Here is a 26,533-nt window from a genome sequence, read left to right on the forward strand (position 1 = left end):
CCGAAATGGTGGCTACATGCCACTACGGGTAAGTGAGACTAAGTGTGAGAGAGTACAGTTTTCTATAATTTGGCTGAACAAGCTCTTTAGAGTATTGGAGCGTTGAATATAATAAACAATGCACAACCTTTCTGTGGTCTGTGTCTTCAGAGGCTTTTCCATCCTGATATTCAACATTTGGACCAAACAATACACATTGCCCTGTTCAAAAAATTATTAATTGCATGCTTTGTTATACAATATTAAATAGCATATATTGTGATGGAATGCGCTCGTGCCCTAACAGTGTAGAATAACTGTAAACCTGATGGCCAGGGTTTAAACTTTGGAAACTTTTGGAAAATATGGTTCTTACTAAATTATCCTTGAACAAACTATTGAATTCCCCCTATACCTGCATAACTGAGCTTCACAAGAATCTGTACTTTCACGGTGTCCAAATCCTTAGCAGTCTTATTTTGTCTGATTTCTGTTCTATTCAATGTCTGTTCATGGAAGGAGGAAGTACAAGATCTGCCACATAAAATGTTGTTCCAGTTTTTACCGCTGGAAATTTTAGACCATGAATATGAGCCAACAGTTGACAATTCTAAAATCCTTATGTGCAAGGCAGTGACATACGAATGGGGGTGCAAAAATGTCTTTAAGAATCTCTTCAACATTTCCTGTTTTGATAAAAATTATTACTGTATTACAGAAATTGATGGTTGTTAGTGCGGCATGTATAGACCCTTTTAACAGCTGACATTTAGAAGTAATAGCAGATGAAGCACAGCTGGATGGTGAGGTTCCATTAAGCATTTCAGTAAACCATGACAGTGGACAGTGTTACACTCTATCAGGGCCCTGGAACTGGAAGCCATCATTAATGTTATCAGTTCCTGTAAAATATGTAAAGTGTTTATATTGTGCACAGTCACAGATGTAACATATTTAATGCCACATTCTAAATTACTGAAACTGTCCATTTACTTGAACAATTAGTTATTTAGGCTATTTTTTATATTGTAGTATACTGATACTGATATTGATGTACCAACACACAGGAAAGGTGGCATTGTGAGAAATAAGTTAGTTTATTTAATCATTTTCAGCCATATTAGCCTATGTTTGTACTTTTCCTTCATATTATTTACTTTTATTGGAAAAAAAATTCAAGCTAAATATTTTTTTTTAAAGTGATCATTTTCATGTATATTTACGTGCATGTGCATAATTAAGGATTATTCAAAATTTCTAATTGTGATTTGAATTTTATGCAGTGTATTGCGATGTATTATAAATAAACCCATTTAATAAAATAATCTATTCATGTTTAGTTTCGAGTCGAGTGTATGCCTGAAAGAAAACGTGCATGACCCATTTCTTTTCAGGCATTTCTCTAGCCACCACATATCCAGCCAGGGTCCTTTCATAATAACAACATGGCTGCCTTATGTAGAGGCAGGCACCGGTGGAAAAGGACTAACTGTTTGTATGTTTTGGCAAGAAACCTGACAGGTAAAATAATGTGTTCTTCTAACATTCCCTGTAGATACGAAGAAACAGAGCGGAGTTAGGTTAATAACTGGACGTGCTTCTGTTAGCACCCGGCTAACTTTCACACCAGCAGCTGCTTTATCTGAGCGTCTGCTGGTTATTTTTTATTTGGTTCATTAATAAATAACTTCCATTCAGAGATGTAAATTAAAATGTACATGTGAGGTAAATGCAGGTTAAGTCAGTTATTTATAATTTACACTAACAGGGAAGTTTGACTATGACCTGGTGGTTATTGGTGGTGGCTCAGGAGGGCTTGCCTGCTCCAAAGAAGGTGAGATCTTTTAAAGTCGCTATTGTCCCTTAATGTTTGTACATATACGTGTGGCACAGTGATTTCCATCTAATATCACCATGACATTGTCTCCATTGTTTACAGCGGCACAGTTGGGACAAAAAGTTGCTGTTTTAGATTATGTGGAACCATCTGTAAGAGGTAAAGTAAAATTAGTTGTGGCAGTGGATCACAAAATAAATATTAACTGTTGTTTTAATATTTCAACACATCACTGCTAAGTCCTCTGGAAATGCTTTTCCATACAGGTACCAAGTGGGGTCTTGGTGGTACATGTGTTAATGTTGGCTGCATTCCTAAGAAGCTCATGCACCAGACTGCTCTGCTTGGCACTGCAGTCAAAGATGCAAAGAAGTATGGTTGGCAGATCCCTGGGCCAGTCTGCCATGACTGGTAGGTCTAACCCAGGAACAACATGCTGTGTCTCAATGCTTCATCAGCTGAAGAGAGAAATATTCCTCATGCTGAAATTCTTGCATGACAGAAAAGTAGAAGCTGAACAGCACCCCCTAGTGAATCAACACACAAAAATATTAAAAAATCAATGAATAAAAGGGGAGCGAACTTAAATTAGGAAGTGTGATAATGGTTTACTGAGTCAGTTTTTGCCTCATCCAAAAATCCATCTTCGCTTTGTTTGTTTTGTTTTTTTTAAAGAGTTGATATCCTAAGAGCTAATGTTTGGGCCTCTTTTCCTTTTTCATAACCCATTATTCAGTTTCACCTGCTAGCCCACACAGCCAAAGTAACATATGCAGGCACATTATGAATGCTTGTGAAAAGCTTCTCTTGGTGTAGTGTTTGTTCAGGAATACTGATGTCTGGTTTGTTCATATTATTAGTATCCCTGGTGTGTTTTTCAGGGCCACCATGGCAGAGGCCGTTCAGAACCACGTCAGGTCTCTGAACTGGGGTCACAGAGTTCAGCTCCAGGACAAGTAAGTACAACCAGATCCGTCTGCTTTATTCAGACTTACAAATTTCAGTGATGATTTTTCATGTAATTAATTAATTTATAGGCAGTATTGAATGGTGTACAATAATTAGTAAGTAATGCATCAAATTTGTAGGTTGATTCAGCTGGGCTCACAGAGTTTCAGTGGAGAGTTGTAGTGTCCCATGATAGTCTTAATGTGTAGTTTGTACAACAGATATAATGTATTATCCATGTCTCACCCACTTATCACGTCACTCTTCCTCCTTATTGCATTTGTTTAATCATTTTCTGCTACATACTTTAATAAGGGCAAACTTCCCATATGATAATTATGAATATTTGTGATCATCCAGGCTGTTCTTCTTCCTTTTTTGATGATTTTCTTGGCATGAAATGTTGCTGAAGGTTGTTGTTTCTGCTGGTGCGCAGCTGAAGCACCTGTAGTCAGTGACCACATGTTGATTGAGTGACTGCCTGGAAGGCAAACAGGTGTTAACCTCTGTGTGAATGTGGAGTTTAACCTAAAATGTTTTCAGTCCAGTGATATCATTTGCCTGGATTCAGAATGTTAGTAATGCTTCAAATATGATTTCATTTCCTCTTAATTAACAATCAGCTCTAAGGGGCAGTGTTTTCAGACCAGAAGACAGCACCACAGTGCAAACAGTCATTTAATTCATTAAAATATAAATTCTACTGTAGACTGGAACATTGGCTGTAAAATCTTTGTGGGTTTTCTTCTTATAGATAGAACCAAGGCCGAATGTAATAACATGCAAAACACAACAGGAAACAAATAATACATGATCTTCTACTATGTAGCCTGGACCAGCCCATTTTCTGTGGAACTAAATCATGCTTTTGTTGGTATTTTTGTGATACCATTGCAAGAGTAAACTTGCATTTCAGAAGATGTAGTTTGGAGAGTATATAGTGGGAATACTGGGAAATAAGTGAGAGAAGTGATGATGGTGGGTTACTGTACGTTAGTGAATGTGATCTGCATGACTGTAGGTTCGTGCCCCAGTAGCAGCAACCTGTTTTTTTCTTTTGCAGGAGGGTGAAGTATCTGAACATTAAAGGAAGTCTGGTGAATGAACACACTGTTAAAGGACTAACCAAAGCAGGAAAAGAGGTCAGTTGCTAATTCACATCAGGTCTTCTACATAAGTTACCCCATTTCTTAATACAAATTACTTGGTACTTTTACTATTTAGTTTTTTTATGTTTATTTATTTATTTATTTATTTTTTATTATTAAATTAAAATCAAATTCTTACTGTATGGACTCCCCTATACCTTCTGAGAGTACTGGTGTTTTTTTCAGTGATATCAAAGAGTTTCCGTCATCACCTGAATGCAGAGCACTGTGGAGACCACTTGCTTTCATTTGACATTTCCTTGTTTTTTGAAGGATATGAACAAAGGCCATTACCTCACATTTCCCTCCTCTCATACAGACGATCCTCACTGCCAAGAACATTGTGATCGCCACAGGTGGACGGCCTAAGTACCCTGCCAATGTAAGTACAGTATGGTTGTTAGTATCATTTCTCTTAAATACTTCTTTCTCTGTGTGTGTTGTTTGGTTGGTTGGTTACCTGGTAGTCAAACAAGTGAGAGAGAGAGAGTGAGATACCCTATAGCAGCAGACAAAACAGATGAAGTGAAGTTTGGAGGCATTCCATTATGGCACATTTACAAGCCTTAACACACCAAAGAGAGTAGGTTTTAGAGAGCAGACTGTTATTGATAGATCCGTTGACAAACAATTGATAGATTTATGGTTATGTTCACTGCTTTAATTCTCATCACAGATCCCTGGAGCGATGGAGCATGGCATCACCAGTGATGACATCTTTTGGCTGAAAAAATCACCCGGAAAAACGTGAGGACGCTTTCTTCTCTAAAACACCTTCACACCAACATACACACGTACTATGTATGAAACTATTACAGTATATTAAGTTGCTTTTAACCTGTCAGTGCCCTCCATGTCTGTTTAGAAGCTGTCATGATGCTCTAAGTGCAGTTTCAGACTCTCTTCCATTATTCCAAAAGCATTAAGATGTGTTTATATGAAGACTGACATAGTCAAAAAGTCTGGCTTTCCAGCATAGGTCACCCTCACCACATATATATATCTTAGTACAGTATGTGTATCATTGCTGGCATCGTTCTCTATACAAAGAGCTACGAGGGAAGCAGAGCCTCTAACCTCTGCAGTATTAATGCCTTGCTGTACCCGCCATGCTACTTTGCTTGCTGACATGACACATCCCACTCTCACGCACTGTAATCACTCATCGGTGACATGCAGTTTGTTTTTCTCCCTTCCTGTCAGCCTGTCCTCGCCTCATGATTCAGATTAGCGGCGTGCATCCTGACCTTTACAGAACAAGCCCTTTAATCCAGCCATTTAGCTCCTGTCATCACCTGGTTAATTGGTCTTTCCCTGATGTTTCCTCTTGGCATGACATGCAGACGGTGACTAGTGGTTGTGTGGTATACCTGGGTTATGGTGGTTGTTTGCTTCATGGAGACAGATACGTGGAAATAATTATTTCGATATTCAAGCTTCGTATTTATTTAGGCTGTCTACACCTGGTGCATGAAGTTTTCAATTGTTTTTAATTGTATTAATTTTCACATTTTTTTTATTGATTTGGCTGTGAAGTAGTGCTTGTGCGTTTTAGCAATTGGTATGCAGCACTTTATTCCCTTTTTGTCTTGTTATCATCAGTTCGTTTCTCATTTTAATTCTAAAATGTGTTGTGTCTAAACATGGAGGAAGTGTGCTGTTCTGCTTTTCGACCACTTGGTGGCAGTATAAAATCACTTATAGTCAATAAATCAGTGTGAGCGTAACCATCCTTATACAGTTAACAGTGTAGCGTTCACTGATTCAACAACACACCGTTGTATAGGAATCAGAATTATCCACTCAGAAAGAACACTTGAGCTCAGGAAGTCCTTTGATGTAAGAGTGTGATGGTTACTGGAGTCCTCTATCTCCCCGCAGGCTGTGAGGGGTTAGCTGTAGGTTAGCAGTAGCTTCCTTTATAAGGGAGCTTAAAGCACACACATTAGCCAGAGCTGGAGATGTTGTTGTGTTGCAGAGCTGTCAGCTGTGCAGGTGAGGTCTGGAGCACTGTTTCTGCAGGTATGGCTGGTGGAGGGGTGTCCAAGCGAGTGATGGGTGTCTAATGGGCCTTGGAGCACACACACACACACCTAAATGACATATTTGGCCCCAGGGCCAAAGCCCAGAGCTGGCTGCCGTCATTGTGCTATCACTAGAAAGCACTAAGTGCGTGCCAACAGGACTCTGATACTGGTCAAAGGATAGAGCAGTGCTTGAATGAGATGGAGCAGTATGTAGGATTTTGTTGTGTATCTACTGGACAAGGACCACCCTGGGAAAAAACAGAAAATGGAAAAAACAGAATGGAAAGACTGTGAATATCAGGCTCTCCTTAACATTACAAAAAAGATACAAAAAAATATTATGACATAAATAAACCAAAATACAGAAAATTCATAAACAGTAATAAACATACAAGTAATCATGCATAAACTCATACACCTATACACAGTAGTGAAACAAAGCTGTCACAGGCTGTTTTTCATTTATGCTCTCTGTGCCTATGTAATACCATTAATAGTCACAAAATGTCACACACTAGCCGTCATGGTATCAGCAGTACAAGCTACATAGGAGCCACATGACACCTTGATCCACCTCTCTCCTAACTAACAGATTTATGCATGAAAATATTTCATATTTAACCTCCAAAGCATAAAAACATCAGTACATTGACTTTTCACTAGACAAGTAAATTAGCATTACACTGGAAAACACTATGTGTACAACATGCATACTGTTTAAACTCCTAAAAAAGAAAGGAAAACTAATGGAAGCACAACACACGTTCAAATACAGAAGATTCCTCTTTCTAGGAAAGTGTATGAATTCTACATTGTAACATAATTACTCTCTTTGCTAAATCCACATAGGCTTTTACATGAATTTGTAATGCAACATCATATTCATTATTACAGTTGCACTGGTCTAATAAATGTTTTTTTTTAATGTTTTTGGAAAAATCTTATTCAGTGTGGTTTAGTGTCATCTGCTTCAGATAAATAATTGGATATTTTGCAGTTTGTTTAAATATAAAATGTATTAATCGTATCAGAGATTAGTGTTGGTGAATAATACTGCTTCAAACTATCAGAAGCCCTTCAAAAAATGATGTTCGTTTTTATTATTAATAATGTTGTCTCTCACGGTCTAAAAGCTTTACAACTTAGACAAAAATGGGAATTAGACTGGAGAAGAAAAATACATTGACATAATGTGCAGACATTTGAAGTATCACATGCTACCATGTAAGTTTGAATTTATTTTCTCCAACCAAACATTAATAGACAGAATCATTATCATTTGTTGTATTCAGGCTGGTGTAGCGGCTGGTTCAAACAGTCCTCTTTTTTCCATTGTCATGATGTCTGTGTAGCTTTGGCAAGACTCAAAACCAAAATAGGGACTTTAATTTGTGTGACCCATGAGACTGTGTCTAAAGTGAAATACTGTCATGAAGTGTAAGCAACATTTAATACAAATGTCAGTTGGACTCACATCAAGCCTTTGCTTGCAATAAAATCCACCCACATTCTAAACAGACACTGAGGAGGATCCAGATCTAGTGTTTTTGGGCAGGCTTCTGAAGATCTGCCCAAGGTTAACAAGCAGCCACAGATAATCAGCACAATACCTCCTTCCACAGGGCTTGTGGGTTCAGTGAAGCCTTGGCTTGAGCTCCTAACCACATGCTACCACTCCACTATCAGGAGTCAAGCCTCGAGAGTTTTCTAATGTTACTGTTTGTTGTGTGGCTCCTTGTCCAGTTTGTTACCTCAGATAAAAGTCCAGTGTTATATGTGACATTACCCACATGTATGGACTATGTCATTTTTTTCTGTGATGTTGTTACTTAAATGATGTTAAAGATAGCAATCCCTTTTAATAAATAATTGCTTTTAATGATTTGAGTTATTCTTATTTGTTTTTGGTCTTTGCTAGATTTGTCCCATATTCTCATTATATAGCTATTGTTGAAAAGGGTCAGTAGGGTTGTAAAAGCTCAAATCAGTGTCATGCTTAATGCATTGGAGCTGTACAGACTCCAAATCAGTGTAAAATACATTCAAACACAATGGGGAAGAAGCAGGGTTAGTGGAAACTCACTGTTTCTCAGTGATGAAAGTGTAGAATCAAGCTAAAGCTCTTTGCCTAATCTTCTTTAAGCCACTTCACAATACGTGCTAAGTGCAGCTGTGCATTACACAGACGTGGGGAAAATGGGCACTGGGGCTTTTAGTGGTTAGTGTCAGCATGGACAAGGGCAGGATGTGCCGCAGGCACCCAGAGCTGTCACGTGGAGCGGACCGAAAGGGAAGGAGGTCTGAGTTGAAGTGGTAAAAACAAGGCAGAGAGGGGCCTCATCCATGTGGGTGACTGACTTCACTCAGCGGACCGATGTGTGGACTTGAGCCCTGAACATGGCACACCCCATCCGCAGGGATTAGCCTAAACGCTAGCAATTAGCCCTCCTCAATGCACAGATCCCAGTACTGGATTAGATGTGTGATTCACCTGGACCACACACACGCACACACGCACACTGAAACCGCAAGTGCGCATACACAAACATGGCTTTTACTGTCCCCTTTTTCTACATTTTCTTCACACCTCTTCACTTCCGTCTCAGGTTATGAAGTTTTGTAATTCATCACCTCTCTAATTCAAGGATTTAAAGTAAACATTTTCAGCTTTGGACTTGCTTTGTTTTCTTTGGCGAAAGTGTGCTGCACAAATGATGAAATGTATTTTTATTGTATTACTAGTTCAGCTAAGAGCTTCTCTTTATTTGTGTTTTGCAGACTTGTGGTTGGAGCCAGCTGTATCCTTTGTCTGCCAGAGAGCCAATAAATGGAGCCACCGTATAAGTCCCTTGGTAATCAGTTGAGAAATTGTTAAGTTATTGAGCTAATAAAAAGTAACACTGGCATCAGACCAGTTTCAGATAGTGTTTCTGAATAATGCTTAGCACTTGTTTGAAACCTAGGGTCCAATATTTGCAGTACTACAGTGAGACCCCGGGAAACATTTCCAGTGAAGGATACATAATGTACCGTAATCTAGTTTTTTTTAATTAGAATGCCATATTACTGTGATTTCTCCCCTCTTTTTAAGACACCTACTAGTTGTGCAACAATGTCTTTATGTTATGACCAAACATCAGGTACATTTGTACATGCAATTCTAGAAAAGCACTGTAATCCTCAACCTGGTGTTGCCCAGATGTGGCTCTGGAGTGTGCAGGGTTCCTCACAGGCATTGGATTGGACACCACGGTGATGGTTCGCAGCATCGCCCTCCGGGGGTTTGATCAGGTATTGCTCCTTGCGCTTCGGCCTGCATTATATGGATGCCATGATTGTATTTTCATCGTGCTTTTAAGGTTGGTATTCTCTTTTTGCTTATGCAGCAAATGGCAGGTCTAGTGACAGACTACATGGAGGCTTATGGGACCAAGTTTGCATGGAAGTGTGTCCCACAGAGAGTGGACAAACTCTCGTCAGGAGCCTTGCAGGTGACCTGGACTGACACCAAGACAGGCAGTGAGCACAAGGACACCTATGACTCTGTCTTATGGGCAGTCGGTGAGTCTGTGTGTGTGTGCATGCCCGTCAGTTCTTAGGGACAGTTAATTTAAATCAGAAACAAACCAGAATTCATCTGATAATAAATAATAATTCCAGCCCAATTGTGACACAGTTTTGTCAGGGCAGACATCATCAGGCCTGAGACAAACAGTAGTGTAGTAGTGTATAGTGTGACATAATTGAAGAACAGCAGTGTGGCATCTGGAACGATCTGGTACGCCCTACGACACCACAACATAAAATCTAGCATCAGAATTTTTTGTTTGTTCCTGCCTAGTGTGACATCTCCTACAATATGTTCCTTCACGTTAACTACTGGGTTGACAGTGCACTCTTGAGACACTCTTGAGAGGGACTTGAGACATGACTTGGACTTGTATTGATTGACCTGAGACATGACTTGGACTTTTGAGGCCACCTTGCCACATCGCCACATCAACACATCATCATCCTTTTTATAAACTAGATATTAAATCACTTGAAGTATGAAATTTGTTAAATTGATAGTGAATGCAGTTTACAGTGCAGTACAATGCAGTAATTAACTCATTATTCCCTATTTTTAAAATGTCTTCAGGGATTGCATGTAAATCACCACCTATGTTATTTCCCTCTGATGTAACAATATATGCCTGAAATAAAACACTGCTATGACTGTGTTCTCCCTGCCACCATCAATTTCATTGTCATCCTCAATAGAGTGCAGTGTCAGCAGATAGCCTAAGAATCAAGGCTGAAAACAAAGTAATAAAGCTTGAGTGATGGGAATGAGCAGGGGAAATGTTAATCACCCACCGCTGGTTCTCTGGCTCTCTAGTTGGAGAGGGTCTGGACGGGGCAGGATGCACCCAGGCACAGGGTCACAGCATTCCCCTCTTTGTTCTCCCTCTTCCTGCCCATGCCAGGCTGCGGAAACCAACCCTGCATCTGTCACTGCCATCCCTGCCCGCGGGCCCTCTGCCTGCCATTGCTACCAGCTCTCTGCCTCCTCTTTCTCATTCATCCATTCTTTGTTTTATCATTCCACTCCTGCCGTTCCACCACCAGTATGAGTAACAATGGAGGGAACATCCGTCAGGTCTGCAGCCGCCAGTTTATTTGTGTTGACTGCTTTCAAAGATGACTCTGTGCTTCCGAAAAATCTGACTACCAGGTTTTTGCTTTATTTTAGAGTGTGTGTGTGTATGTGTGTGTGTGTGTGTGTGAGAGAGAGAGAGTGAAAGAGGGTCCTTTTGCTCTATGCGTGTGACAGTGACAATCACGTGTGTGACCCTGCAGCTGAGATGACGTTCATTTTTTCCCACCTGTGACTGAATTCCCACATCGCCTCAGTGTGAGACTGCTAGTGTGAATGATATTTGCATTGAGTGCAAGTATCAGTAGGTGTTTGTCATGACATGCGTGAGATTCTGCAACCCTTATGTTTCCTATATTCATTAGAGTGAAAGTTCTCACCCAAACTCAGCCAAGCGTTTGACATTTTAGGACTCGAAAAAAAATGTTAATGTTGATCCCAGTTCACAGTGCACCATACTCAGCATTTTGATTTAGTTTTCAGGCACATTTTACAGTATCTGCAGCAAAACTAATCACCATAACCTTAACTTCCATTACCTTATATCAGACCAGTCTCACTCACTAAAAGGGCTTCCAGAAATTGTCAAAATACCAGCAGCAGTTTCCTCTGTTAGTCTGTTAGTGCTACTACCCAAACCTTTGCAAGGACTCAGTTGCTGCATGTATATCCATGACAGCTTTTGTTCCCATACTGTTCAGTGAGAACCAGTAACAATGTGGCTTCTGCTCTTTGATGTGTGCATGCAAGAGTTATGAGTACAAGGCCACTTCCCCTTACTGTGACCTTACACTAGGGGCCAGGCAGGGTCCCAGGCCTCTGTGGAGTTATTAAAGACCGGGGGACAGTATCACCACTGTCTGCTACATCCTTCTCCCCGGCCCTGCCTCCCTCCACCTTTCCCCTGCTCCTTCCTGGCCTCATGGCCGCTCCCCTGTCCAGGTGTGCCCACAGAAACTCGTCAGGAAACAAAACATTTCCACATTTCCTGTCTGCATGTGGACACTGGATACATCAGTCTTCCTCCTCAGTTTGCTCTATAGTACTCAAGGATTCATTTCCTAGTTTTTTAAAGGACATTTGTATCTCTCACAAATGTAACATGAACTATGTTGCGTTGCTTTAAATCTCTTGGAATCTTCCTGTATTACCCTTTGGGTTTACACACACCAAATTGCAGTGCAACTGGGCAATATCTATATATTTTGAAGTGATCAAAAATATACTTATATATTATTCATATTAAAGAGATGGCTTTTGGGTAAGAGCATGACTGATCACTGAAAATCACCTCTGAAATGCTGTAACCAAATACTGGCTTAACAGAATTTTTTGAAACCGTACATTTACAGATAAATGTAGTGCTATTCATGTTACTACCAAATTAAGGTGTAGCTCTCAATTCAAACATTTTGTTATTAATACATAGCAGTGTTTTACATAGACAGTGAAGTAAAACATTATTTTTGAAAGCAGTCACCTTCTCTTGTGAGCAATTTACACCTAAACGCTGAATGTACAAGTCTGTGTTAAACATTAGAATTTAAGTAACACATAGAAGTAACAGATAAATCAAGTTACAGATAAAGTCATTATGTAAAAGCCATTTGGTAAAAGTAAGTTTTGAGAGATGATTTAAAGGCAGACAGTGAAGTTTCTGGTCTATTTTCCTCAGGTAAGCTGTTCCAGGGGGTTTGGACCCTAACACCAAAACTCTGTTACCCTTGGTCTTCAGCTTTGACTGGGGAATAGCTAACAGGGCCTTATCAGAAGATCTCAAGTTATGAGCTGTTTAGTACTGATTTAGGAGCTCAGCCAGGTAGTTTGCTGCCATTCCATGCAAGGCCATAAAAGTCAAAAGTAATATTTTAAATTCAATTCTAAACACACAGGCGGCCAGTGAAGGGAAGCTAAAATAGGGGAAAAGTCTGGCAGCTGTCATGCAATCACGTTTTAGCCGAAGCATGTAAACACTACATTACAATAATCAAGACAGGAAGTAATAAAAGCATGCATCACTCTTTGAAGATCATTAAAAGAAACAGAGGATCTAATTCTAGATATATTTCTCAAGTGGAAAAAGCAGGACTGAACTAGCCTTTTAACATGAGACTCAAATGTGAGGTTCTGGTCTAAAGTAACTCCAAGAATTTTAACAGTAGGTACCACATGTTGAGCTAGAGATCCAAGAGCAGGCAGAGCCATGAGAGAGCACAGGGCAAATAATGAGGATTTCTGTTTTGGAGTTAAGCTGAAGAAAATTTCACAGATTTTTAATCTTAGTAAGAGGCTGATTGAGAAAATTCTGCCTTTAAAGATATTTAAAGTCTGTTTGTATTCATGATACTGTGCAGTGTGTGGACACTGTGGCGATTAAAACACACCAAACTGTCTGCAAAATAAATGCATAGTAATTAGGTTTTGTGACATTTCCCATTCCCCTGACATCTGTTACTATGCACAGAGACGACAATAAAAACTAGTGAGCTCTTCATTGATTTACATCATAAAATCTTTTTTTGGCCTGAAATAGAACCACCTAATCAATTTTTGGCATCCTGTGTGATCTATTCCCCCAAGAATAACAGTGCCCCCCCCTCCCTTTTGTCTTTGTTCATTTGATTGATCAGATAAGCGTCCAGCTCTCATTTCAGCTTGTGGAGGTTTGTTGTGGCTAATTAGCCCGAGCAGTCTAGAAGCTTCCTCTTAATGTCACAACAGACTTTGTTCAGATTGGCCTATTTGTTGGACCGCTGTGTGTGTGTGTGTGTGTGTGTGTGTGTGTGTGTGTGTGTGTGTGTGTGTGTGGTGTGTGTGTGTGTGTGTGTGTGTGTGTGTGTGTGTGTGTGTGTGTGTGTGTGTGTGTCAGTCCCAGCTCCTACCAAGTCCCTTATCAGCCAGCTCACTGTTGTGTCTTTGCCAGACAATGGAGCTGTGGTCACTGCCACAGTATCACAGTACAGCACTGAGTGGAGCTACAGACAGGAATGCCTGATATGTACAGAGAAAGTTTATACGTACCAGTCAGATTCTGCTGATACAGATTTCTGTAGGCCAATTGTGATATTTTTGCAGTAACAGATGCTGAAATTCAGTAATTTCAGAGCAGAAAATATCAAGTATTTAGTGTCTCAGCTGCAGCAACTGTCAGAGAGATAAACCCTCAACAGGATGTAGATCATTATGGACACACATTCCATTCTATTCAGTCTACAGGCATATTATGGATATTATTCCTGAACTGAAGTAAATGAATGATGAATGTAAAAATGGAAAAAAGAAAAACTGATTTAATTGCAAAAACACAGTTTTTGAAGACAGGAATGTATTTAAAGTCTTGCTTTTGGGAATTGGTCATGACTGCTTAACTTCCCCTCTGTCCTCCTCCTCTTTGCTCTCTATCCATTCAGCCACCCATGCTGTGCAGCAGTAGACAGGTCCCTGTAGCCCCCTGGTCTGAGAAGAGGGGGAGCACGTTGTTCCTCGGCTCCAGCCAGGAAAAAGGGTCTCGGGGGTTTGTTATTTTTGCTGTCCGATAGCATCTACATGGGTACCTCAGGGCTGGGTGTTTATTATGCTACCCAGGCGGGTTATGAGGCACTATGGAGAGGGCGGGGGAGCAAGTGGTTCATGCTCCATCACCATGGAGACTCTGTGTCGACAGCATCAGTCAACCGTCTCCCAGGAAGTGTCAGAAATCGCACCTTGGTGTGTCCCATGGGGTCGATGGGATACTGATTCTCAGCTGCTCATCAGTTTCTCCTCCTCTCGAGTGCTCCCTCTCTGCTGGCCAGATGTTATTGTTCTCTAATTTTAGAGTTCAAAATTAGTATTTGAGTATTTAGTATTAGTATGTGATCTTTATTTGTCTTTCGTGGGCATTTTCATGGGCATTTTAAGATATTTTTAGTCAGTCAGTCAGTTGTTTGTTTTGTCCAACAGTCCAACCAACGATAGAGATATTAAATTTACTGTGATACAAAACAGAAAAGCAGGAAATCCTCACATTGGAGAGGATGGTGCTGGAAAATGTTTGTCATTTTTAGCCAAGCTGGCCGCATGGCTTGGGGGATGGCATTGTCAGTCCAACTTGGGTCCAGACTGAAAAATCACTAAAACCGTCAGATGGATTTCTGTTAAATTTGCTGCAGATATTCAAGGTCCCTAGAGGATGAATTCAAATGACTTTAATCCTCTGGCTTATTCAAGTAGCTTTACCTCTACTTTATGAATTGGTGCAAAATTTTGCACAGACATTCATGGTTTAGATGACATATTCTAAAAACTTTGGTGTTCCCCTGACTTTTCATCTTGGCCCATTGAGTCAAAATTATAATTTGTTCAGTTCTTTGGTAAATGATGAATGATTTACTTTTACTTTTTACATTTAATTTCATTATTATTTTTTATTTTATAAATTGGCAAATATTAGCGTGCTACCAGGCTAAATTAAGATGATGATTATTTTTTTTTCTAGGTAGAACAGATTTCAGCATTCCATCATTATTTTATTTTATTTTATTTTATTTTATTATTTGTGTGTGTGTGTGTGTGTGTGTGATAATTCCTGAAGGCTGAGTTTCATGTCACCCCTAAAGGTAAATTAGGGAAAAAGCCTCCATTAAGGGAAAAGCTTTTTTGCTTTATTAAGCCCTCACTTTCAGTGTTAGAGCATTGTATGGATAACCTCCTTCTCTATAGTATCTAGGTTTTTGATAACTCCTGTAATTCTGTAATTTAATTTATTTTCTGTGTAGGATGAGGCCTTGCAGGACATGCCTTAAAACCTGCAGAATGTGTTACAAACACTGTACAGAGCGCCTGTCTCCTCCTCCACACCTCTCTCCAGAATTGTAATGTAATATTCTCTCTGTGTCGTTTCCTCCTATTGACCTCAGGTAGAGCCCCCGAAACCAAAGCCCTGGGCCTCGACAAACTTGGTCTGCAACTCAACAAGGAGACTGGGAAAGTAGTTTTGGGTGCAGACGAATCCACCTCAGTGCCAAACATCTATGCTTTCGGTGACATTGGTGAGGTAGGCCTTGTCAACATACGACACACTGACGGCAGAAACAGCCCTGATAACACTAAATCAGTAAACACACTACGTACTTGATTTAGACTGTAAAAATCAACACTATGCCAAACTCGCTGGAAGTCCACACCCATCACAGTTACTGTAAATGTTTTTTATAGTTTGAGCAGCTCACTCAGAGGTCTGTCATCTCTGAGAGAGGAATCTAGAATCAAACACGTACACATAAGCTCTGGAAAATTTGTACCAACACAGAAAATACCTTAATATTTGTCATTTTCACATCATGACTTGATTGGAATGAATTGTGGTAGGTACTAGGGTTATAAACTAATGCAAATGTATTAGTCAGATATTAACAGATAATGTACTCTGAACAGAAATGAACAGAATCTAAATTTTGCAATAATACTTGTTAATTTTCTTACCTTACCTGAAACTTCACTCCACTTGTTATCTCTGAATTTCTCTCAGTCAAGACATCACAGACATCATAAACACACCGCTACATTTAGTGAGACTTGATGACAGGATCTCCAAAATCCATTTTGAAACCGTAGAACAAAGGCACTCTGTATAACTTTAGATCTTTGCTCATAATCATCAGGTCGGACTTTCTCTTCAGTAGTTCAAATAGTTTTAACTTCAGCACGGTTCATCCTCAATTACTTTTTATCAGTCTTCACCAGATTAGTTGGACAGAGCAGAATACAGCTTGACTGATGTTCCACAGGTTTTCACCTCATGATCCGTCTCTGGTATCTTGTGCAACTTAACAGCAAAAAAAAGTCCATGAAAATGGAGAAGAGATTTTTCAGACAAGTTTTTTCATAGACACAAAAGAGTAACTTTATTTTCTCCTGAGCCTATATCATCATATTTAAATAATACAATATAACCCATATTAACCATTATGGCCTCTTTTGATTCGATAGCTTTCTCATTTTATATTCATAGACATTTCAGACTATTATTACATACACTGAGGCCTCCTCCAATTATATACACAACCTCCAGTTGTTAAAGAAAAATGTGCTGCAGAATGCAGTTCTGACTTGTATTTTACCACCGTTAAAACACTCATTTCCACCTGGACCATTAACCGTTACTGAGCTATTTATTTAAACTCAGTTTAAATTTACTTAGATCTTTTTTTGAAGGTAAGATTCAAATATAAATCATGCGTTACTATTTAAATTATTTAGTTACATAGTTAAAACATGCCTAATTTTGTATATTTTGTGAAGAGCTTGTGTACAAAGTGGATAAACTCTAGATAAGAGTTAAGATATAAAATGAAATAAATCAAAAGAAACACATTTAAACTAGGGATAGACCGATTATCAGCCGGGCTGATTATCAGCACCGATATTCGGCATTTTGACACATATCGGCATTAACCTTTTTTAAAAATCCGACGGCCGATAAGGGATCAATTTAAAACTGGGTTATTTTGGCTCTGATGCAGCCGCACCTCTGTCTGCAGTCACTGTCTCCAGCATTGTCCCACCCACAACACCATCTGATCTGGTTACATGCAGAGGGTAACAGCCAATCAGCAGTGAAAGCTGTGTATGCACAGTGCTGACACACATGGCGGAGAGGAGAAAAAGTTTTGTCCAGTGGAGAAGCTCTGAGCTAAGAGATGCTGCTGACCCTGATAACTCCCTGCACTTTTTGTTGCACTTTTTGTTTTTGTTGCAACAAAGATAAGTGAAAGATAAAATAACATTTCAGGTAGATTGAAATTTCGGAAAACTTTATTTACTGTAGAAAACTTTAGAGAGCTATTTATTTGTTTAAGTTTTCATTTAACTTTATAAGACATGCTGCTGAACCTGGGAGCTCCCTGCACTTTTTGTTAGAATTTTAAAACAAAGATGTGTATTGTCTAAAATAAAATAAAAAAACCTTTCACATGTTGCAAATCTGAAAAGCTGTTGAATAAACATATGCTTAAAGGCATTTAAACAAAGTGTTGGAGTTTGTATTATTCAAAATTTTGACACCAATATTTTCACTTTTACTGCAAATAAATATCGCCTCCAAATATCTTATTTGCCTCCTTGACTACTAATAATCAGTATGGGTATCGGCCCTGAAAAAACCAAGTCGGTCTATCTCTAGTTTAAACTATGTTCAGTTGGGCTTTTTCCAACACATGCCTGTTGTGCAGGGAAAGTTTTCAGAATGCATGATCATTATTTTAAAGGTTGAACTTTTATTTATGCACACATACAAAACATATTATCTACCAATCAGTACTTGGCTGAATATTAAGTGAAACTATTCCAGCCCATCTTCATATAACTACTAGCATTGGCACTGTGTGTTCAAAACTGAACCTGCCATGTTAATACTAGTTATACCTGCTGAATATAATGTCAGTGTTGTTTTTCCACCACGACCAGCTGTGTGTTTTCCTTCCTGCCTCCCAGGCTTTATGACACACACACATACACACTTGCAGAGTGTCTTTTTGATTGACAGCCGGCTTTGATGAGTCGTGCTTCACCCCAATCTGTCTGTCAGCTTTTCACAGCAGCAGGGAGGCTTATTTTTTCTTTTCTTTTTTCTTTTTTTTTAAACCAGGATGGTCGATATCTTTCTCAATTTGATGCATCTCTCTCCAGCGCTTTGTTGTTTTTTTTCCTCCCAGAGAAAGAAAAAAGAGTGCCAAGAAATGCATTATAATGACGCATGCTGTCTGGTGTGTAAACAGTTACTGGAATACCAGAGCACACATCCACATACATGCAGAGGTGTAGGAGATGTTTTGGACAACAGGATGTGCAGTGGTAATTTAGCAGGTTTAAGTCATGCCTTTAGAATTGCCCTGCAGCCCCACCGTTTCCTGCACCATTCAGTTGTAGTGCGTGTGTGTGTGTGTGTCTGTGTGTGTATCAATGACTATGTGTTTGTCTATTTTGGTAGACATCCAGAACAATAAAGCAGAAAGCACAGAAGTAGAGATTTTTTTTTTGAGATTTAAGAAATTTAAGTGTGTTTAAATGTTTAACACTCACCACTTGTGTCAGTCTCTGACTCATGGTTCACCAAGTTTATCTTTGTGTTTGTATTTACACTATTTCCGTACTGTGTGTGCTTAAGAAACGAATGAGCAAAGTAAAATATTTCTATAATGAAAATGAATGACCTAATGGTTTAAACCCCTGCACCTCTAGTTTGTTGTTAAAAAAATGCTTAAAAATGATTTACGACTTAAAGAATAAACCTAAATCTAATGTGTTTAGAGGCACAGATGTACCAAAGTGCATTCAGTTTTCTCTTGTTTTAGGGTCGTCCTGAATTGACGCCAACAGCCATTAAAGCAGGAAAACTTCTCGCCCGCAGACTGGCTGGTCAGAGCACTGAGCTCATGAACTACGACAATGTAAGACTCACACTCATTCACACACTGAAAGGCTGGTAATTTTCCTCCATCTTTCCACAGCTTGGGTCTTCGTGGCCCTTTGAGCCTATTGCTTTCTGCTTTATTTGATTTAAGTAACAATGTTTAAGGTACTTTGTGGTTTCAATGTCTTATGTACCCACACCCCCATCTAACTGTACCTCCAACCTCTCTTCAAGATGAGTCATAGTATAAACATACCAGCACTTTCCATAATATCATCATTCTTCATCATCTTATATATACTGAGATCCATCCTTCTGCAAGTCTTAATGGAGGTTTTAAGATGGTGCTGAGTGTCCCTACCTTGCAGTTTGTATTCTACATATAGTAAATATTGGGGAATTTTTAAGACTGATTACTGTTATCTGTTTGATACAGTTTTCATATCAGATAAGTAAGGGTAAGATATCTCATTATTTTGTTATGACACATATGGTGCTGCCCCCTTGTTATTGAAATGAAAACCAAAAATATTCCTTACTTTAACAGACATAACGACTCTGTAATTACTGGAGTTATTAGTATTAGGTTATCGGTTATATTTCAGACCTTAATAAAGGGTTTATATATCTGTGTGTATTTGTGTGACAGGTGCCCACCACAGTATTCACCCCTCTCGAGTACGGCTGCGTAGGCCTGTCTGAGGAAGAGGCTGAAAAGAGGCATGGAAAAGACAGCATAGAGGTAACATAGATGTGGTAGATGTGTGCTGTGATAGATTTGTGATAATACTGTTCTAAGCAGTGAATTTCCAACTATAAATATTTCCAGAATGTATTTGTAGTATTTTAAATAAGAACTTTCATTTCAAATCTTTGGCAGTTTTTTCATAGTAACTTATAACTTATATAGAAAATATAGCAATAAAAAATATGTGCATCACTTTTTAATTATAGATGAGGAATGGCCACATTAAGTAGAGGAACCTTTAGTGACACTATTTTGTGAAATGCAACGTAACATAAAACTTTAAGACTCTTGTAAACAGTAGTGTTGTTAATGTCAATGTAATTTTGAAATACAAAATTGGAAATTGAAGTCAGTGGTCTGTAAAAGTCATGAAATTAATTAAATAACTAATCTCCTTACATGTAGAGGGAATCAGGTTTCTAATGAGTTTTCATTATGAGTTTTGCTTCTTTACCATATATGAATGGCTACATGCCACAAATGCACAGAAGTGGAAAGTTATACAGGCCATGGCAGTTGCTTAAACTAACTTCAACCTGTATAAAAAATAAATGTCCCCTCACACTTAGACATACACACACACAATGCAAAAGCAAGCAGCTCTGTATTTTATTTGCTTGTGTACGTGCACAGTGTGCCAGATGCTAGCCAACACCTGCACAAGGCCGTCGATAAATGGTTTAGCCAGTGAGGTGGGGCTCCTGGCTGTGACTGACAGGCGAGCAGGAGGCCTGATTGAGGTGTGTATGGGGTGATGACAGGCGCGCTAAGATCTGAGGAGGAGCTGCAGCACCAGCCCCCGACAGCTGCACGGCCCTCACAACTTGTGTCAGCACGTTTGCCCATAGAATAAAACACACTACACGCATGTCTCAGTAGGGACTTTGAAACCCACCAGCATCATGAGCAAGCACTGATACACTGATACTAGCTTTGCAACTTTTTAACAAATGAAAGTCCTTACAATCAACATGTGGTGATAATTAAATACAAAATACAATGTGTAAGATATGGGGCCATGACCTGATATTAGATTTCTAACAATAATAAGCTATTAATTAAATTAAGTCTATTTTGATTAGTTCTCCCTCACATATTTGTTCTTGTTGTATTGTCTAAAAGCATTTTTTGTTTCCTGTGGTTTTTCTCTGTTAGCTGTATTATTATATTATTTATAGCATAAGTCACGGTACAAAATGTGCACAAGAAGAGGTCATTATTACTGCTGGAAACTGTGCCAGGGTTTTTGTTTGCACATCATTAAGCTCTGTTGGTCAAAGTAAAGATCCACAAGAGGCCAATAAAATCACTGTGAATTATTGATTGGTTGTGGGCAGAACACAAAATAAAACAATAATACATTCTTTATCATTTCTTCTGTTTATATGACTTGTCCACTGTGTTTATGTTCATGTAGGTCTACCATGCTTTCTACAAGCCTCTGGAATTCACTGTTGCTGAGCGCGATGCCAGCCAGTGTTACATAAAGGTAGGGTTAAACTGCAGACCTATTGTGAGCTCTTTTCTAGGTATTTTAAGCAAATTTTGTAATTACATTTTCTGTACTCTTGTGTGAGATACACTGTGCATGTGTGCGTGCATTTAGTTGATGGACAGGAGCAGTAAAATGTTGCCTCTGGCAGCAGATTGAGGGACTGGTGCTCAAAAGAAGGATTGACTCAGGAAGAGAAGAGAATAAGAGCAGAAGAGAAATATTCTGAATGGTCTAACCATGTGATAATCCTGCCAACTTCTGACTTCATCTGCAGCATGTAGGGTACAGAACAACCACTAACACCCTGTTGGCTTCAGCTCCCTCGCTTAAATTTGTGTTTCTACCTCCTCAGGTGGTCTGTGAGCGGGGTGGAGATCAGAGAATCTTGGGTCTGCACTTCACTGGTCCGAATGCTGGAGAGGTCACACAGGGCTTTGCTCTGGGCTTCCAGTAAGTTTAATAAGTCCAAGATCATATTTTAGGCAAAGCTTGTGTTTTCATTGCATTTATGTCCTACAACAACAATCCATACAAACATTAATATCTTACCACTCTCAGAAGCCTTTACAAAAGGTCAAAACTGACCTTGGTCTTAGTAAGAATTAGTAAGACCTGACTTACATGAGGAGGAAATGATAGAGTGCCATAGTGAAACTCTACAACACAACACTGATACAATCGATGATGTGTCGTCGGTCATGTGACAGTGTGAGTAACAGCAACTTGAATGATCTCTCTGTGTGTTTGTGTGTGTCTCAGGTGTGGAGCAACATATTCCCACCTGTTGCAGACGGTAGGCATCCATCCGACCTGTGCCGAGGAGGTGGTCAAAGTCAACATCACGAAGCGCTCTGGCTTAGACGCAACAGTCACCGGCTGCTGAGGTTAAGCACCTCGGTCTCTGAACACTGAGCACACAGGGCCCCTCAGTGACAGTAGAAAGAAGTTAGCCTGGGTTTATTCTGCTCTCTCTCCTTGTCGCCCTCCCTCTTTGATATATCACCAAAATGGCCGCTACTTTCACAGAGCTTTCTCAGATTTTTGATACACCTCCTGTGCAGTAGGGTCTCGTTTTAGGCCAGTCATGGAAATAATCATTTGCTGCCCAAGTTAGTGTCACTGACATGTCATATGATAACCAAGACTACGATTATCTCATATACATACATGTTGTGTGTATGCTTTAAAAAGCACATGGCTATAGATCAGGTTAGTGAGAGTCCCAGCCGCAGACTGAGCTTCTTTTAAATAAACAGGCTCATCAATCAGGATTAAGGCCTGTGCTCAGGGTTTTGTTGAAACCGTACACAGAAACGTGGACCGAGCCCTAACGTTTTTCTGAATATATATTCTGCAAATATTGTTGTTTCTCTGGCTGTACTTCCTGTCCATTAGTCTTGGAGGTGACACATACCATACACCTCCTCCCCCCCAACCCCCCGTGACACTGATGGATGGCCCCAGAGCCGTCGCCGCAGCGACACCACCCCATTTCCCATGGACACACACAAACAGTCAGCAGGCTGCCTGTCAGTCAGCCAGCAAAGACCTGGGCCAGGGTGCTTGTTTAAGGCCCAGCAGAGTCCAGCAGACCCCAGACCCTTTTCTCTTCCTCCCATGCCCTTCTCCATCCCAATTCACGAGGGAATGCAGTCGGACTACAAACATGTTCTGTCAAAAGCGGTGTGGATGCCACAGCCCAGGCACACAGCAACCATACCTATTGATAGCAGTGCTGCGAGCTCTATTACAGCTGTACTACTCAGCCTTACCCAAAGGTGGCACTATTGTCCTCCAGTTCTCCCCTTTTTTCAGAGCCAGGGGTGGAAGGCAGGATAAAGTAGTCACTGGATAAAACATAAGCCTGAATACATTCAGGTTGCACATTTAATCCCTTTAATCCCTATAAAAGATATGTGTTTTTGGATGAAGCTGGAAAGCAAACTGGCTTTATTGGTGCCAAACTGATAAGGGTTATCTGTTGTGTATTTATATGGATGGCAGGTTAGGCCTCAAGAGTCATCACTATCAGAGATAAGGCACATTGTTTATATCAATAAAACAGTAATAGACCCCCACAGTTTGCCAAAGTGCCTGTACTGGACATCTTGGGTTTATTAAGTAGAGAAGGAGGAGGACTGTCAATAAAGATGGTTGACGCAGAAATCGGGGAGACCGCGAGGAGGTTGGTGGTTGTAGTTTATTTTTATTTGAAGTCTAATCTGCCCAGTCTGATTAATGATTTCGATGAGGGGAGTGACAGCGTGCCAGGAGATGGAGAGAGGGAAAAGAGAGAGAGAGCTACCAGGTTTGTTTGGACCTGGGCTGGAGGAGAGAGCTGAGTTTCAGCCCTGGTTGGGGAGGGAAGGGGGATTCCTGTGTGCTCTATTCAGGGCTGAGGTGCTGACTGAGGGACCCTGACCTCCGCTCAGCAGGAACAGCTTGACTCTATCACTCGGAGCACAGAGGGCTCACATGCCGCGGTGCTGCGCAGCAGGGGCCTGGGAGGGGGGCTTGGGTTGGGGTGGGGGTAAAGGAACGGACAGAACCAACCTACCAGCCAACCAACACAACACCGAGCGGTAGCGGCGTGTTTGTCCAGGGTAATTGAGTCTATGTTCCTGAGCTTAACGAGCCACTTCAGAGACCCCAGGGTGGGCCCAAGGCAACGTAAGGGAAGTCATTGAGGCCGTCAGTGGAACTGTAATGTCTGTTTGCTTTTTACCCTCCATTTCCCTCCTGCTTTGTCTCATCTGCTGCTGTACGGCTGCTCACGCACAAAATGAAATAGTATTTAATTTTCTTTTGACATATCTGTCTAATTTCAATGATTTCTTTTAACTGTTGCTGATCAGTTACTCCACGCACAAGACTTACACACCGGTTACAGCCTCACCTGTGTCCTGGGGGGTCAGGGTTCAGTTTCCAGGTCAGCCAGCTAATGATGACCTGCACTAAAACCCAAAACTGGGGAGTGCAGGCCTGATGTCACCTGGCTGCCAGCTTTAGTAGTTGTAAATAGAGAAGTGTAATTTTCCAGTAAAGCTATGTAATACATAATTTATATGTAAAGTAATAAAACACTGGAATGCATAGTGTCACCATTAAAGTAATGACGACCACTGATTGAGTGCTCTGTGTTGTACATCAATGACTGCATAGTCACTTTCATCTGCATATTAATTTGAATGTGTACATGTACAGCATAAAGTACATGTGTATATGTTGAGTTCTCTGTCACTGGACTCTGTTCATTTTGTAAAAATAAAAGATGAAACTAATAGCTGTGTAGTAGAGACAAAGAATGTAAGTTCTCTAAGGAAGAATTCAACATTTTAGGAAATACAGCTTTTATGCTTTCATGCTGAGTTAAATGAGAAGGGTAAATATGAAGCTACAGCTAGCAGCCAATTAGCTTAGCACAAAGAGTAGAAACAGGTAGCCACAGCTAGCCTGACTAGCCTGGGGCCATGTGCAGGACTACTTTTTGGCCTGGTCCAATCAATTTATGTGGTGCAAAAAATAAATCCAGAGAACCACTGATGCCACAGTAAATACATACTGATATGGAGCTGTACTGGTTTATCTTAAACTACGCTACATAGCTCAGTCCTAATATTTAGCAGTGTCACAAGGGGTGGTCACATGATGACCCTGAGTCGTCTCTGCTGACAGGCAGCCCTGCTATGCAGCCCTGTCACTCAACCCTCTGCACCAACAATGGCAGAAATTCCACTGTGTTTGTTTGGTTAAGGACAGAGCTCTCCGAAACCCCTGAACCTCCTCAGGATCCACAGCAGCCTCACTCACCCTGAGAGTGAAGCCGATGTCAACCTTAACTCAGACAGCAGGAGTAAAGTTCACCCGCCGTCTCAAGAATAGTCTGCCCCATTTAGCAATTGTGTTTCTTCTGTCCCTCCACAATGGAGCAAACAGGCTAAATCCACCTTGAAATGCACTTAGTAGAACATGTCAACATGTCAAGGTGTGCTCGGTTCTACGTTCAGTCTTAATCCAGCCCATTGAACGCTGACAGTTGTCTGAGTCAGACATTCACAAGGCCTTTGTCACTTCAGGTCTTGAGCCCCAGCAGCCATGCAGAAAAGGAAGAGCACAACCTTCAGACACACGTTAAAACACATATGCTGGGTATACAGCCCCTCAGCCAGAGCAAAAGCCTGAGGAGGAGGAGGAGGAGAAACCGATACATACCTTGTGTAAACATTAGTGAAAAAATGACGCTAGGAACAGAAAAGGCTCAACCAAGGCGAGGATTATCCCTGAGAAATGAATAGGGGCCAATTATGACTGCTCTGTTGTACTGCCAGTATCTGGCTCAAGAGCTGTCAGTCTGAGATGCCTGCAGGGCCTGGATGGGGTGCGGTGGCTGGTGAGGAGAGCTTCAGGAGGCTTGATGTAGAAGGGGCCCTCAGACTGATAAGACAAGATGAGTCTCTAAGCTGGTCAGATAGATGTTGGTGTTCATCTGGCCTCCCAAGTTCAAGACAGTTTGCTCAACTGAAGCCATGTACCAAGCCAAATGGCAGGCTCACAAAAACAACCATGGAAACAATGGTGCTGAGATGAGGCTGTGTGCTATACACGCTTACTCAGTTCAACCACCCCTTCCTTCAGTCAGAGCAAAGACATTTTAATCTACACTCTGGATTGTGAATGAGCTCACAGTCTGAATATTTCCTCTCAGGAATGTCAAGGTTGTCTTGTTTGTTTCACAGATCTAAAGATGACATGTTTGATTTTGCTACAACTGTAACTTGTAGAAGGAGTCAGCCGAGTTACCTCCCTTCTTGACTTCTCATTCAACCGCAAACACTGAGAAAAAGTAGCTGAGGTCAGTTCTTGTCAGACTGGGGTCCTGTTGGTAGCCAAGTAGAGGTGAGGGCCTGTGAAATGAGCTTATCTAACCCCCGATAAGAGCAGGATGCCCTGAGAAATGGCCTTAAATTCAATACACATGGCTGCTGCATCTGTCTTTATCTGACGAGATGTGGGTGTTTGAAAAGGAGCTAGATGTAGCACTGTGGTTGGGTTTGTCCTATCTAGACCAGTCCAGCAGACCACAGCCTTACACAGAATCCCAGTGCCTGCAGCCAACAGTAAAAAGGGTATGCTTCAATGTCATAGTTTGTGGTTCCAATCCTCAGACATCACTAAGAGAGCAATTATGATCAGCAGTCTCAACTCCTAAATCATTTAGTCAGGTCTCCTGCCACACAGGAAGCTGGTTCATTACCTCTGGAAGCTGTGCAGAGATTTATTTAGCCGATGTTTGATGATGGCATACAACAAAGGGACATTG

General features: G+C 40.5%; 1 protein-coding gene across 1 annotated transcript; it reads left to right on the forward strand.

Annotated features, from left to right (window-relative positions):
• The first annotated feature begins 1,374 nt into the window (after positions 1-1,374).
• On the forward strand, positions 1,375-24,340 carry txnrd2.2 (thioredoxin reductase 2, tandem duplicate 2). The gene is made up of 17 exons (XM_018669572.2): positions 1,375-1,500; positions 1,748-1,813; positions 1,919-1,975; positions 2,083-2,227; positions 2,698-2,772; positions 3,828-3,906; positions 4,232-4,294; positions 4,589-4,659; positions 8,718-8,737; positions 9,139-9,230; positions 9,326-9,500; positions 15,477-15,613; positions 18,912-19,007; positions 19,620-19,712; positions 21,136-21,207; positions 21,566-21,663; positions 21,973-24,340. The coding sequence occupies exons 1-17, from the start codon at positions 1,425-1,427 to the stop codon at positions 22,094-22,096; spliced, it is 1,539 nt and encodes a 512-aa protein (XP_018525088.1). The 5' UTR covers positions 1,375-1,424; the 3' UTR covers positions 22,097-24,340.
• Positions 24,341-26,533: the final 2,193 nt, after the last annotated feature.

This window comes from Lates calcarifer, linkage group LG13 (assembly GCF_001640805.2).
Source record: "Lates calcarifer isolate ASB-BC8 linkage group LG13, TLL_Latcal_v3, whole genome shotgun sequence".
Taxonomy (NCBI): Eukaryota; Metazoa; Chordata; class Actinopteri; family Centropomidae; genus Lates; species Lates calcarifer.